We start from the raw sequence: 14,228 nt of genomic DNA, 5'->3' as shown, positions 1-14,228 counted from the left end.
GCAATACTTTATATAGGGATCTATTGTATATTCATTAGAGATATCCAGTGTACAACCTTCAAGAACCAGAGTTTGAGACCTCTGATAGAGGGGTTACTGCCCTAACACCCAATCCCACTGGAGACACAAAAATGTTAGAACCATGGCCAATGAGGAAGATTATATCTCTTTGTAAAAACATAAGATCCTCAGAGGCCTTCCAGGCACCCTTCTACTACTACTACTTATCACTTCTATAGCGCTGCAAGGCATACGCAGCGCTGTGCACCATACACAAAAGACAGTCCCTGCTCAAAGAGCTCACAATCTAAATAAGACAGGTAACAGACAGAACTTCTGTTTAAATTTATGACAGCTTATAGCAAGTGCAATTTTAAACAGTTAAATTTGACAGATAATTATTAAAAAGCACTGTATTAAAACCAGCAGGCACCCAAAAAGAAATAAACTGTGGCATATTGATGAAATAACTGAATTTAGGAAGAATAACAAATGATGAAGTAAAGATGATTTTGTTACTAATTCTCCAATGATAATGTGTACAAGGGTATTTGAAGAGCACATTTAGCAATGGGTGCCTGGGATATTTTGAAAGAGAACTGAGCAATGCAGATAAATGTCTTTAATCAGTTTAAAACCTACATAATTACTGTCTGTAAAATATTCCTCCAAAAAGAGGGAGGAAATAGTTATCTAAGAAACAACAAAAGCGGGGTGGGGAATGAGGCAAAAGGATAAAGGAGAGCGGAAAGAGGAGGCAAAGGAATAAGGAAGGGGTATGAGGCAGAAAGCAGAATAAGGGATGGGATGAGGCAGGAGGGGCAAAGGAAGGGGGTCAAACAAGAGATAGAGAGGTTAGGAAAGGATGTGAGACAGGAGAGAGGAGCATGGGGAGAGATGAGACAGCAAGACTTGACGGAGAGGAAAGAGACAGGAAGTAGGGATGGGGGAAGGGGAGTGATGGAGGATGAAGGAGGGGAAAAAGATAGTAAAGAGAGAATTGAAGGAGGGGAGTAAGAGAGGAGGAAAAAAGAGTTAGAGAAGGAGTGAGAATGCAGAGAGACAAGGGAGGTAAGATATGAGGCAGAGAGTGAGGAGGAGGTTGAGGTGCAAGGGAGTGGGACAAGAATCAGAGGTACAAAGAAGGGGAGAGAAATAGGAAGAAGAGACATGGCAAGCAAAATAAAAAAGGGAACATTCTGATAGCTGTTCATGTTGTTACCCTGATGAGAGCAGTATATGAAAACAGAAAGAGGAAGGCCAAATATGCTGTCTCCCTGATGAAGTTGAATACAAAAGAAGCCAGCCATGATAGCTCCTGATAGGAGGAAACTAAGAAGATTGCTCAGTAGAAAATAAACAGCAACACCCCATCTCTAGGCTCACCCTGCATTGTGAAGCGTGGCTATTTTACAGTCTCTTCTTTTCCTGTAGGGGTGCTGCAGCGACTGAGGAAGATCTACCACACAGCCATCAAGCCCATGGAGCACTCCTACAAATACAATGAGCTGAGGCAGCATGAGATCACAGGTGAGCCTTGCACGAGGGCAACAGGGGCTTCTACCTGGGTCACAGCACCCCCCCCCCCACCCACAGCCCTTGGACTGTCAGCAGTACTCAGGGCTTCCTGCCTCTGCAATGCTCCAGGTTTTTTGACCTTTGCCTCTCTGAGCTCTCACATGTTGCTAGTAATAGATGCCAATGCAAAGCTTACTGTACCACACTCAACTGGATGAGTTACTCCCAGTTAACTGCTCTAGCATCTATTTAATTCACAGAAGCATTTATTGGCACTTAGTAGTGCTATAGAAATAATTAGTAGTAGTAGGAAGTAGAAATGGCTCACTTACACTCAGCCAAGAACGTAACTAAAAACACATCTAATGGCATCTCGAATACTGTGTGCAATTCTGGTCACCGCATCTCAAAAAAGATATAGCGGAATTACAAAAGGTACAGAGTAGGGCGACAAAAATGATATAGGGGATGGGACAACTTCCCTATCAGGAAAGGCTAAAGCGGCTAGGGCTCTTCCTTCAGCTTGGAGAAAAGACTGCTGAGGGGAGATATGATAGAGGTCTACAAAATAATGAGTGGAGTGGAACAGGTAGACGTGAATCACTTGTTTACGTTTTCCAAAAATACTAGGACTAGGGGGCACGCAATGAAGCTACAAAGTAGTACATTTAAAACAAATTGGAGAAAGTATTTCTTCACTCAACGTGTAATTAAACTCTGGAATTTCTTGCCAGAGAATGTGGTAAAAGCAGTTAGCTTAGCGGGCTTTAAAAAAGGTCTGAATAACTTCCTAAAAGAAAGTCCATAAGCCATTATTAAGATGAACTTGGGAAAATCTACTGCTTATTTCTAGGATAAGCAGCATAAAATGTATTGTATGGTTTTGGGATCTTGCTAGGTACTTGTAACTTGGACTGGCCATTGTTGGAAACAGGGTGCTGAGCTTGATGGACCTTTGGTCTGTCCCAGTATGGCAACGGTTATGTTCTTATATTAATTTCAGTCTCCAGTAGAAACTGGGATGAGAAAATCAGTAGAACTCAGGGCCAGTGCAAAGGTGTAGTGAGTGCTTATGCCCCACCCCAAAAAGTAGCATTAATCTTACTACTATTTGGGATTCCATCAGGTATTTGTGACCTGAATTGGCCGCTGTTGGAAGCAGGATACTGGGCTAGATAGACCATTGGTCTGACCCAGTATGGTTATTCTTATGTTCATGTGAATGCAGATCATCAGCAAATCAGAGAAGATTTGTAGGGCTTATAGACAGGTTTGATGCTGACATAGCCCTAGCATATCACCACAGAAAAGTTCTCTTCTTTCTGAGAAGTTCCGAGATAAGAGGACATTTCTCTGGTAAGTGAACGCTATTTTGCTTTGTGCTTTGGGAACTTAAAGATTGGGGTTTAAAGGAAGAATTGTTGGTTAGTGTTAGGCAAAATAAAAATATAAAAAGCAAATTTTATCAACTAATCTCCATAGTCTTTCCACTCAGTTTTAAAAACTTTGTACCACAGCATTAAGAAATAGAATCTAGCAGGCACTGCAGGATCTAGTTTAGTCTTTCCGCCCACTCCTAGGACAACTCTTCTAGTCAGTTATTGTAATTAGGGTAGCAAGCAAGGAGTGCTCTTACAGAGTTTTAAATACATTTCATTACCATCTGAGAAGGAAACACTAAATAAATCATACAATATACTATATAAACTAAAAGACACGTTTATATTAGGCTAATATCCTTAATACTGTAGCAAGTTTTAAATTATTGAAAAACTCAAAAACACTAAGATGGAGTCAGCAGTCCAGCAGCGAGAGGGGTGCTATGCTATCCAGTCTTTTGCATTGAGTGTCACATGTATGATTATCTCCCAGTTCTCTTGAGGCTAGAGTAGCAGAATTGGTGGAGCTGAGGGAGACAGAGAGGTACATAGAGGAGATCTAAAGGGATGTTGTAGAGAAGTCCCACCTCCAGTCTGGTAGCCCCTGTGCTACCTTGGAGGAGGGAGGTCTCCTAGAAGGAGAGCATCACCCTGGTGAAGTAGGAAGTACTCCTGTAGCCAGGACCTGCCCACCAGGGGATGTATTATCCTCTCACACCAAGGATGTGTCTCCAAGTGCTGCCCGGGAGGGAAAGGTTAGGACAGCTGTTGTAGTTGGTGATTTGATCATTAGGCATATAGATAGCTGGGTGGCTGGTGGACGTGAGTATCGCCTGGTGACTTGCCTGCCTGGTGTGAAGGTGGTGGACCTCACTCGTCACCTAGATAGGATGTTAGGTAGTGCTGGGGAGGAGCTGGCTGTCTTGGTACATGTGGGCACCAATGACATAGGAAAATGTGGGAGAGAGGTTCTGGAAGCCAAATTTAGGCTCTTAGGTAGAAAGCTCAAATCCAGATCCATGCACAGGACCCAAGAGACAGGCAGAGCTCCAGAGTCTCAATGCGTTGATGAGATGATGGTGCAGGGAGGAACTGGGCAACATTCTGGGGAAGGGGGTGCCTATTCCGAAAGGATGGTCTCCACCTTAACCAGGGTGGGTCCAGGCTGCTGGCATCAGCATTTAAAAAGGAGATAGCTTTTAAACTAGAAACGGGGGAAGGCTGACAGTCGCTCAAAAGCGCATGGTTCGGGATAAGGTATCTTTCAAAGATATCACCAAAACAGGGAAGATAGGGTATCCTGATAGTGAGGTTGCAAAAGAGACTGTAGTAGATCAGGTGTCACTAAATAAAAAAAAAATCAGACAAAAGATTGCAAATTAATACTGTCAAGTACTAAGCATCATGTAAATATGAACAACAAACATACTTTGAAATGTCTATATGCGAATGCCAGGAGCCTAAGAAATAAGATGGCAAAGTTAAAATATATTGCACTAAATGAAAAATTAGATATAATAGGCATCTCTGAGACCTGGTGGAAGGAGGATAACCAGTCGGACACTCTCATGCCGGGGTACAAATTATATCATAGTGATAGGGTGGATCGAATTGGTGGAGGGGTAGCATTGTATATTACCGAGAGCCTTGAATCAAATAGATTGAAAATTCTGCAGGAAACAAAACACTTCTTGGAATCACTGTGGATTGAAATTCCATGTGTAAAGGGGAAAAGGATAGTGATAGGAGTGTACTACTGTCTGCCTGGCCAGGATGAACAGATGGATGCAGAAATGTTAAAGGAAATTAGGGACTCAAACAAACTGGGCCACGCAATAATAATGGGTGATTTCAATTACCCCGATATTGACTGGGTAAATGTAACATCGGGGCACGCTAGGGAGGTAAAATTCCTTGATGAAATCAAGGACTGCTTTATGGACCAGCTGGTAGAGGAGCCGACGAGAGAAGGAAAAATTCTAGACCTAGTCCTTAGTGGAGCGCATGATCTGGTGTGGGAGGTAATGGTGCTGATGCCGCTTGATAACAGTGATCATAATATGATCGGATTTTATATTTGCTTTGAAGTAAGTATACATAGGAAATCAAATAGGTTAACGTTTAACTTTAAAGGAGACTATGATAAAATGAGAAGAACGGTGAAAAAAAAACTTAGAGGAGTGACTGCGAGGGTCAAAAATTTACATCAGGCATGGATGCTGTTCAAAAACACCATCCTGGAAGCCCAGGCCAAATATATTCCGCGTATTAAAAAAGGAGGACGGAAGACCAAACGACAGCCGGCGTGGTTAAAAACTGAGATGAAGGAAGCTATTAGAGCTAAAAGAAAATCTTTCAGAAAATGGAAGAAGGAACCGACTGAAAATAATAAGAACAGCATAAGGAATGTCAAGTCAAATGCAAGCGCTGATAGGAAGGCTAAGAGGGACTTCGAAAAAAGATTGCCTTGGAGGCAAAAAACACATAGTACAAAATAGTTTTTAGGTATATTAAAAGCAGGAAGCCGGCAAAAGAATCGGTTGGACCGCTAGATGACTGAGGAGTAAAAGGGGCGATCAGGGAAGACAAAGCCGTAGCGGAGAGATTAAACGAATTCTTTGCTTTGGTCTTCACCGAGGAAGATTTGGGTGGATACCGGAGCCAGAAATGGTATTCAAAGCTGACGAGTCGGAGAAACAATGAATTATCTGTAAACCTGGAGGATGTAATGGGGCAGTTCTACAAACTGAAGAGTAGCAAATCTCCTGGACCAGATGGAATTCATCCAGAGTACTGATAGAACTGAAAAATGAGCTTGCGTAGCTATTGTTAGTAATATGTAATTTATCCTTAAAATCGAGAGTGGTACCGGAAGATTGGAGGGTGGCCCAATGTAACGCCGATTTTTAAAAAGGTTCCAGAGGAGATCCGGGAAATTATAGACCGATGAGTCTGATGTCGGTGCCGGGCAAAATGGTAGAGACTATTATTAAGAACAAAATTACAGAGCATTTTCAAAAGCATGGATTAATGAGACAAACCAGCTCATAATCGAAAGTGATCGCCGGCCATTTCCCGACACAAATTCAGGAGATGGCCGGCGATCTGGGAAAAGCGGCGAAATCAGTATAATCGAAAGCTGCTTTTTTGACAGCATCGTCGCTTTCCCGTCACCTTGCCCGTCGAAAGTTCAAAGGGGCATGTCGGTGGAGAAGCGAAGGCGGGACATGGGCAGGTATGGGCATGGCTACCAGATAGCCGGCTTTCGCCGATAATGTAAAAAAAAAATACGGCATTAAGCAGTATTTCGCCAGGTTTACTTGGTCCTTTATTTTCACGACCAAGCCCAAAAAGGTGCCAAACGACCACATGACCCCGGAAGAAGGCGGAGATGACCTCCCCGTACTCCCCCAGTGGTCACTAACCCCCCTCCCACCAAAAAAAACCCACTTAACACTTTTTTCCAGCCTGTAGCAGCCTCAATGCAGTACCCACCTCCATGACAGCAGAATGTGTTCTGTCCTCCGACAGCCTTTCCTGCTTGTGATGTGGCTCTGGGGGTGAGTGTGACACCTTTGCTGTATTTGCACTGCAGAGTCACATCAGCAATTCATTGTGATGGGTTGTAGGTATTGGTAGTGTGGTAGGCTCTACTCCCCTGGTTGCTTTCCCCCTGCTTACTGGGTCAGAGTGTGCCCTGTTTTGTTTCCTGTTGTAGTCCATGTGGTAGTGGCCATTTTGTAAGCCAGTTTTAGTTCCCTTTCCTGTGTTACCCATGATAGAGAAACGTAGTTCTTACCTTGAATGGTGCTGAAAGAGGGCATTGTACACCACTGTGCCAGCTCTGACCTACTGCTCATCTTAGTACCAGGGGACTCTTTGCCAGTGGGGCACAACCTCTGATCTCTGCAGTTACTGCGAGTAAACGTGCTTATTCAAATAAAGGACTTTTCAAAGAAGATTAGTCTTCAGGTGTCAACTGGTGTGCCAAAGTTATATAGCAGCAATAAGTCCTAGAGGCTGTATGCAGGTACCTGGAGCAGTTTTAGTGGGTGCAGTACATTTGTGGGTAGTGGGTTTTGGGGGGGGGGGGGTTGGGGGGCTCAGCTCCCAAAGTAAGGGAGCTATGTACGTGGGAGCTTTTCTGAAGTCCACCGCAGTGACCCCTAGGGAACCCGATTGGTGTCCTGCCATGTCGGGGGGGCCAGTGCACTAAAAATGCTGGCTCCTCCCATGGCCAAATGCCTTGGATTTGGCGGGGGTTTGAGATGGCCGACATAACTTTCCATTATCGCTAAAAAAACGAAGCCACCCATCTCAAACCCCGGCCAAATCCAAGGCATTTGGCTGGCCGGAACTGTATTATTGAAACAAAAAGGTGGCCGGGCCATGTTTTTTCTGAAAAATACGGGTCTGGCCAAGCCTGTTTGCAGCAACACCGCAAAAATAATACATTGCCAGCACATGTACGATGGCCGTCAGCCGTTCGATTATTCCCGCTCAAAGTCAGCATGGATTGTAGTGAAGGGTAAATCTTGCCTCAAATCACAATCTACGACATTTCTTTTGAAGGGGTGAACAAACATGTGGATTAAAAGGGGAGCCGGTTGATATTGTGTATCTGGATTTTCAGAAGGCATTTGACAAAGTACCTCATGAAAGACTCCAGAGGAAATTGGAGAGTCATGGGATAGGAGGTAGTGTTCTATTGTGGATTAAAAACTAGTTAAAAGATAGAAAGCAGAGAGTAGGTTAAATGGTCAGTATTCTCAATGGAGAAGGGTAGTTAGTGGGGTTCCCCAGGGGTCTGTGCTGGGACCGCTGCTTTTTAACATATTTATAAATGACCTAGAGATGGGAGTAACTACTGAGGTAATTAAATTTGCTGATGACACAAAGTTATTCAAAGTTGTTAAATCACGGGAGGATTGTGAAAAATTACAAGAGGACCTTATGTTACTGGGAGACTGGGCGACTAATTGGCAGATGACGTTTAATGTGAGCAAGTGCAAAGTGATGCATGTGAGAAAGACGAACCAGAATTATAGCTACGTCATGCAAGGTTCCATGTTAGGAGTCAGGGACCAAGAAAGGGATCTAGGTGTCGTCGTTGATGATAGGTTGAAACCTTCTGCTCAGTGTGCTGGTAAGGCTAAGAAAGCAAACAGAATGTTAGGTATTATTAGTAAAGGAATGGAAAACAAAAATGAGGATGTTATAATGCCTTTGTATCGCTCCATGGTGTGACCACACCTCGAATATTGTGTTCAATTCTGGTCGCCTCATCTCAAAAAAGATATAGTGGAATTAGAAAAGGTGCAGAGAAGGGCAACGAAAATGATAAAGGGGATGGGACGACTTCCCTATGAGGAAAGGCTAAAGCGGCTAGGGCTCTTCAGCTTGGAGAAAAGGCGGCTGAGGGGAGTTATGATAGAGGTCTATAAAATAATGAGTGGAGTTGAACGGGTAGATGTGAAGCGTCTGTTTACGTTTTCCAAAAATACTAGGACTAGGGGGCATGCAATGAAGCTACAATGTAGTAAATTTAAAACGAATCGGAGAAAGTTTGTCTTCATTCAATGTGTAATTAAACTCTGGAATTCATTGCCAAAGAATATGGTAAAGGCGGTTAGCTTAGTGGATTTTTATAAAGGTTTGGACGGCTTCCTAAAGGAAAAGTCCATAGACCATTATTAAATGGACTTGGGGAAAATCCACTATTTTTGGGATAAGCAGTATAAAATGTTTTGTACTTTTTTGGGATCTTGCCAGGTATTGAGGACTTTTCTGTTTCAAGCTTTTGGGGAAGAAGTATTGGGCAGTTGTTAAAAAATATTTGCGGTAAATTAGCATGGCCACTATGCCAAATAATCTGGACACACAGATATTTTTTTAATTTAAGTTTTATATATTTGTAGTCTTTCTGTTAGTCATTTTGGGGTCTTTTTACTAAGGTATGCTAAAGGATGTTAACAATTAGCACATGCTAAATGCTGTACAGCTCATTTTATTCCTATGAGCTGTATGGCATTTAGCGCACGCTAATCATTAGCCCATACTAAATCTGTTAGCACCCCTTAGTAAAAGGTCCTCTTTATGTTTTATGGAATATTAAGTATGCTTGTTGTTACCCACCGAGAATGGTGGATTAAGCAGACTATAAATTTGTAACTAAGGTTTCAATAATTTTATTGATGATAAATACATTAAACAGAACCATAACCATTCAAATCTGGCCTTTAAGTATTGCAACATGCTTGTGGACATAAATGTAGAGATCAGTCCTTATTAATCATCAAGGATTTTGCCTTTTCTCCCTCCCCCCCCTCCCTGTAACCTATGGTTCCCAGTAGTTAACAATCCAGCGGCTCAAACAGCTCAACTCAACAATTGTCTTATTAGGTTACAAAATACAGTACGTTACCCAGATAACAAGAGGTCCTTATACAGTATTCATTAATCTAGCTGTCAAGCCCCATCCCTCTCCCGCCCTCTACCCTCCCATCCCTACCATCCCCCTCCCACCCCCCCCCTTTAGTGGGCAGAACCAGATTCTCCTTGTTTACTCCGGTTACCATACCTTCGGGTTATAAATTTGTAACTAAATCAGGGGCGTAACTGGACTCCGGCGGTAGGGGGGGCCAGAGCCAGAGGGAGGGGGCACATTTTAGCCCCCCCCAACGCCCCCCCCCGCCACCGCCGCCATTGCCAGAACCCCCCCGCTATTGCCAGATCCCCCCACCAAGGACTCTCCACCTCCCCCCCCCACCGCCAACCCTCCCCCACTGCCGTTGCTTACCTTTGCTGGCGGGGGACCCCACCCCCCGCCAGCCGAGGTCCGCTTGCCGCCTTTAAAGATATTTCTTCAGCTGGCAGGGGACCCCAACCCCCGACGTCTTTAAAGTTCTTCTTCGGCCTCCGTGGCCATGCTGTAGTTGATAGCTGTTCAATCCAGTTCGGAGTCTGATGTCCCAGCACGTTGTCCTGCACGTACAATGTGCTGGGACGTCAGACTCCGAACTGGATTGAACAGCTATCAACTACAGCACGGCCATGGAGGCCGAAGAAGAATTTTAAAGACGTCGGGTCGGCTGACGGGGATTGGGGTCCCCCGCCAGCTGAAGAAATATCTTTAAAGGCGGCAAGCGGACCTCGGCTGGCGGGGGTGGGGTCCCCCGCCAGCAAAGGTAAGCAACGGCAGCGGGGGAGGGTTGGTGGCGGTAGTGGGGTCCAGGGCGAAATCTGCGGGGGCCCAGGCCCCTGTGGCCCCTCGCAGATGCGTCCCTGAACTAAATAAATAAATAAACCCCTGATTTTTGGGATTGTCCCCAATTTTAGATCCATGTCCCCCACTCCTTCCTAATTGGCTAATTTTTGTCCCCATTAGGTTCTGTATTGAAGTTTGTCATCAAGGCAAGTCCACTTTCTCCAAAGGTAGACCCCTCTGACACCAAACTCTAGGTCAATACTCCCAGATGAATATTACTCACCTGTGACTCACATGCATGACAAACCATTGTCTAATGACAATTTCACTTTCCTGGTGAGAAAGGAGGTAAAATCCAAATTGCTGTCTTTCTCCTGTACCCCAAGCCCTCATGAGCACCAACACTGCTTTTGGGAGGCAGTTCCATTCCATCCCAAAACACTACAGTTTATAGACTGAATCGCCTCCCTTGTCCACATCCCAATGGGGAGAGCCTGCTACAAAACTCACTGCTCTTTTTACTACATCACCCTTACTGACAGGAGGCAAATGAAACCCCTGCTTAGGCAATCACGATGAATAAACACAAAGATTTAGGAGGGAAGTTATCAATGTGGGCTACTGTTAAAACATGTTATTTTGCTGTTAGCCCAGCTATTTGCAACTAGGTCTCATTGCATAAAATGGGATCTGTGGTAAAATAACACATCCTAACGCTAGCCTATGTTGATAATCTTGCTCCTTAAACACTGAGGCCTATGCAATATGCAATACTTATTGGAACATTTTCCCCCATGAAAAACTGAAAGCAGGAAGAGAATGGGATGAAACTCGATGGACATTTTCAGTTATTTTAAAGGAAACTCCATTTCAGTAACACAGGAAATTCACTCTCAAAACAATTTAACCTTGGGCCGTCAGATATAAGGACACCATGCATACATGAAAAGGCAGCACAAATAATTTCACCCTGGGCATATAGTTAAGTACATTTCATATTTGATCAAATATAATAATAGGACACTTTTGGCCATCTATATGGTTGGCATGGTGGAGACCTGACAACCAGTGTTTAAGCATGGGCGGCTAGGGCCTGCACAGAGTGGCAGCCATGGCTCTGGTCACCTTGTTGGACAGACTGATGAACAGTGTGGGTCTATATCTGTTCCGTCATTTACTGTAGCAGTATGTTACAAATGAGGTAGCAGTTGTATCCTTTTGTATCAAGTCTAAGTTTCCCCCTCTCTCTGTTTTCCATATTTCTTTTAATTTGTAAGCCACCTAGATGTAATTTGCAATGGGTGGGGTAGGAAACCCTCAATAAACTTGAAACTTAGAACAGTACCATCCAGTGGCAAAAACCTGGAAATATTTACAACATCAGGTCACCAAAAATTATTTTCATCATTACAAGCATCAAAGCAATAACAATGGCAACTATTTAGTTTCATAGTTATCAGACAAAACTGAAAATATATATTGGCAAATTTGACAATGCAAAGAAGATGAACTTTTGAATCATGTACACATGACTACTACTACTACTACTGAGTACAAAATTGTAAAAATCCCATGTAGGGCCTTCTCCAAGAAAGCTGCTGGATTCATCACCAACTTAAAAATGTTGTCTGCAAAGGCTAAATAAACATTTAACCTCCAGACTGCCCATTTTCATTCCCTGGTCCTGGGATTTAGCCAGTAATCACTGTAATAGTGGTTTCAGAAATAGTAAAAATAATAAGAGAGACAGAGGGCAGCCCTGGCAGGTGCCTTTCTACAAACTAAAATCTGGAGAGGTCACACTATTATTATATAGGGCTCATAAAATCTCCATAAACTGCCTTCCAAACTGATAACCTTGCAATATCTCAAATAAAAAATCCCAGTTAACTTGATCAAAGGCCTTTTCAGCATTACTCTCATAGACAACAATGCAGACATTGTTGATATCCTAGTATTACTGCAAGCACCTTTTCAGATGTTATCAATGCTTGCTTTCCTCTCACAAAGCCCTTTTGGCTTTTTACTTAGCTGACTCTGTCTCAGTCTGCATTCCATTGTCCTTATATTTATTGGCTTAAAAAATAGTTTATTTGTTTAAAAAGAAAAATCTATGGACTCAACACCCCTACACTTCTTACTGGCAAATAATAAAGTATGTGGCCTGTGCTCTAAACTGAGGTGGTCCCTTCTTGAGTCTTTTCATTGAGACTAAGATCTCACCTGCTACTTCCTGTCCTTTTCTCTTTTGTCCCCTTTGCCTCCTGTTTCATCTCTACCCCTTTCCCTTGCTCTCTCCTCATTGTTCTCACACTCTTGCTCATCTCTCTATCTTCTGTTTATCTCCGTTCCCCTTGCCTCTCAGTCTCACCCCTTTCCTTCAAGTATAGTTGGGATAACTTCACCAAAGATATTGGGAGATAATACTCTGGCTATTTTTCCTGCTTTTGGAATCACCATAATAAGGTGGATTTAGTACTTTGTCGTGTGAAACTACCTTTCTCAACACTTGAGAAAAATATGCAGCTGTAACTGCAACAATTTCTAAAGTTCCTTAGAAAACCCCTCCTAGGCCAAGCTGACTTGATCACTGCTTGAATCTCCCTCATTGAGTGAGAGTGTTGAACATCTCATGATCTTCCTACGAGGATAAGGAGACCCTACAGTTTAGACTATTGGGACAATAACATTGACTGAGCCAGAACGAAGGGAGATAAATAGTTAATAGAGGTGAGGGTATGGAAAAGATAGAATGGTATGAAAGAAGGAGTTGAGAGGGTTAATGTTGAAGTGTGGGTAGGGTAGTAACAGGAGAGGAAGGGTGATTGGATGATAAGTGGAGGTGAGGATTGGTGGTTGTCATAGGAACAGTTGTGGGTAAACAGAAGGGTTTTTGGCGGTTTAAAATCATTATTTGGGTGGGCAGGAGCGGGTGAGGGTGGATGAGGGGTTAGGATTTTGTGCCCTTCCCAACCCGCCCTGTGTTGTGTGGTTTGTCTTTAATTACAATGGATAGTTGGTGGCATGTTTTGGGTTTATTGTATAATGATTTTGGTGGGATGGTTATGGTGGGTATGTGAGTTTGGGTGGGGAATGGGAGGTTGGTAGCAGCTTTTGAGTCAGCTGGATATGTGAGGATAAAGAGGCACCAGATGCGGTTAAGTGTGGATATTGGTTAAAAGATATTTTGATTGAAAAAGTAACTTGTGGGCAGAACCGCCACAAGAGAGTTGTGGCTTGATGGCACTGTGAGTCACATAGAATAAAGGGGGTAATTTTGGACAAGTCAGAGAGCCAGTTTCATTACCGAATGGCTCTGAACTCTTAAACCGCTCTGGGAATGCTAATATTGGTATGGAAGAATTTAATGCATTGGGTAAAGGTTAAGTTATAGAGTTGAGTTATATATTTATATATGGTTAATAAAGCTGCGACCAAAATTTAATTCCAATGATGAGTTGTGGTATTATTTATAAATTAATAGATTGTAAGATGAGGACTGGATGATGTGCGAATGTCAATGTTAGGTCTTCAATGCTAAGAGGCTGCTATATTTCCTCCTTCCACAGCCTGAGTGGAGTACAAGCATAATAATCAGAAAAGGACCTCATTATCTTGCTTGCTTTTTTATACCACTCCTCTTCATGGAGCTGCCACAGCTGCCATAAACTTTGATCCCAACCAAGGTTTGACCAATCTAGCTGGCAGTATCCTGGGCTTATTTTGAAAGCTGAACAAGCAATACCTATAATAAATCATATCTTAGGGGTTTTTTTTTTCAAAGCCACTTAAGTATGCTGGGCTCGATGGACCTTTGGTCTTTTCCCGGTGTGGCATTACTTATGTACTTAAGTAGCTATAAACTGATCCTTGTGAGCCCCTGTTGAGAACTGCTTCTTCAGTCAGCAGATATCCTGAGCTAAAACTCTCCACTAATGAAACACATATGAAATGATGTCTCTGCAGAGTACAGCCCTTGTCATTTCTGAAAACAAAGTCAGTAATCCTCCCAGCTCTCCTGCATGTATGCTGTGAATTTCTCATCTGTGTATAGGTGGTATAGGAACTGCCAATATCCTCTATTTGCAAGATCATCCCTCCCTGTTGTCGCCAAGAAAATCATG

At 43.1% G+C, this 14,228-nt stretch overlaps 1 protein-coding gene across 2 annotated transcripts in view; it reads left to right on the top strand.

The window, feature by feature from the left end:
* The window catches only part of SRL (sarcalumenin), a 130,177-nt gene that overhangs the window by 73,649 nt on the left and 42,300 nt on the right, over window positions 1-14,228 (top strand). For both annotated transcript variants that reach the window (XM_030211180.1, XM_030211179.1), the window contains exon 4: window positions 1,435-1,530. In XM_030211180.1, coding sequence (XP_030067040.1) covers window positions 1,435-1,530 — 96 coding nt within the window. The remainder of the gene's footprint in view (window positions 1-1,434; window positions 1,531-14,228) is intronic.

Source organism: Microcaecilia unicolor, chromosome 8 (assembly GCF_901765095.1).
Source record: "Microcaecilia unicolor chromosome 8, aMicUni1.1, whole genome shotgun sequence".
Taxonomy (NCBI): Eukaryota; Metazoa; Chordata; class Amphibia; order Gymnophiona; family Siphonopidae; genus Microcaecilia; species Microcaecilia unicolor.
Note: the sequence above shows the minus strand (reverse complement) of the source record. Positions and strands in the feature narration are given on the sequence as shown.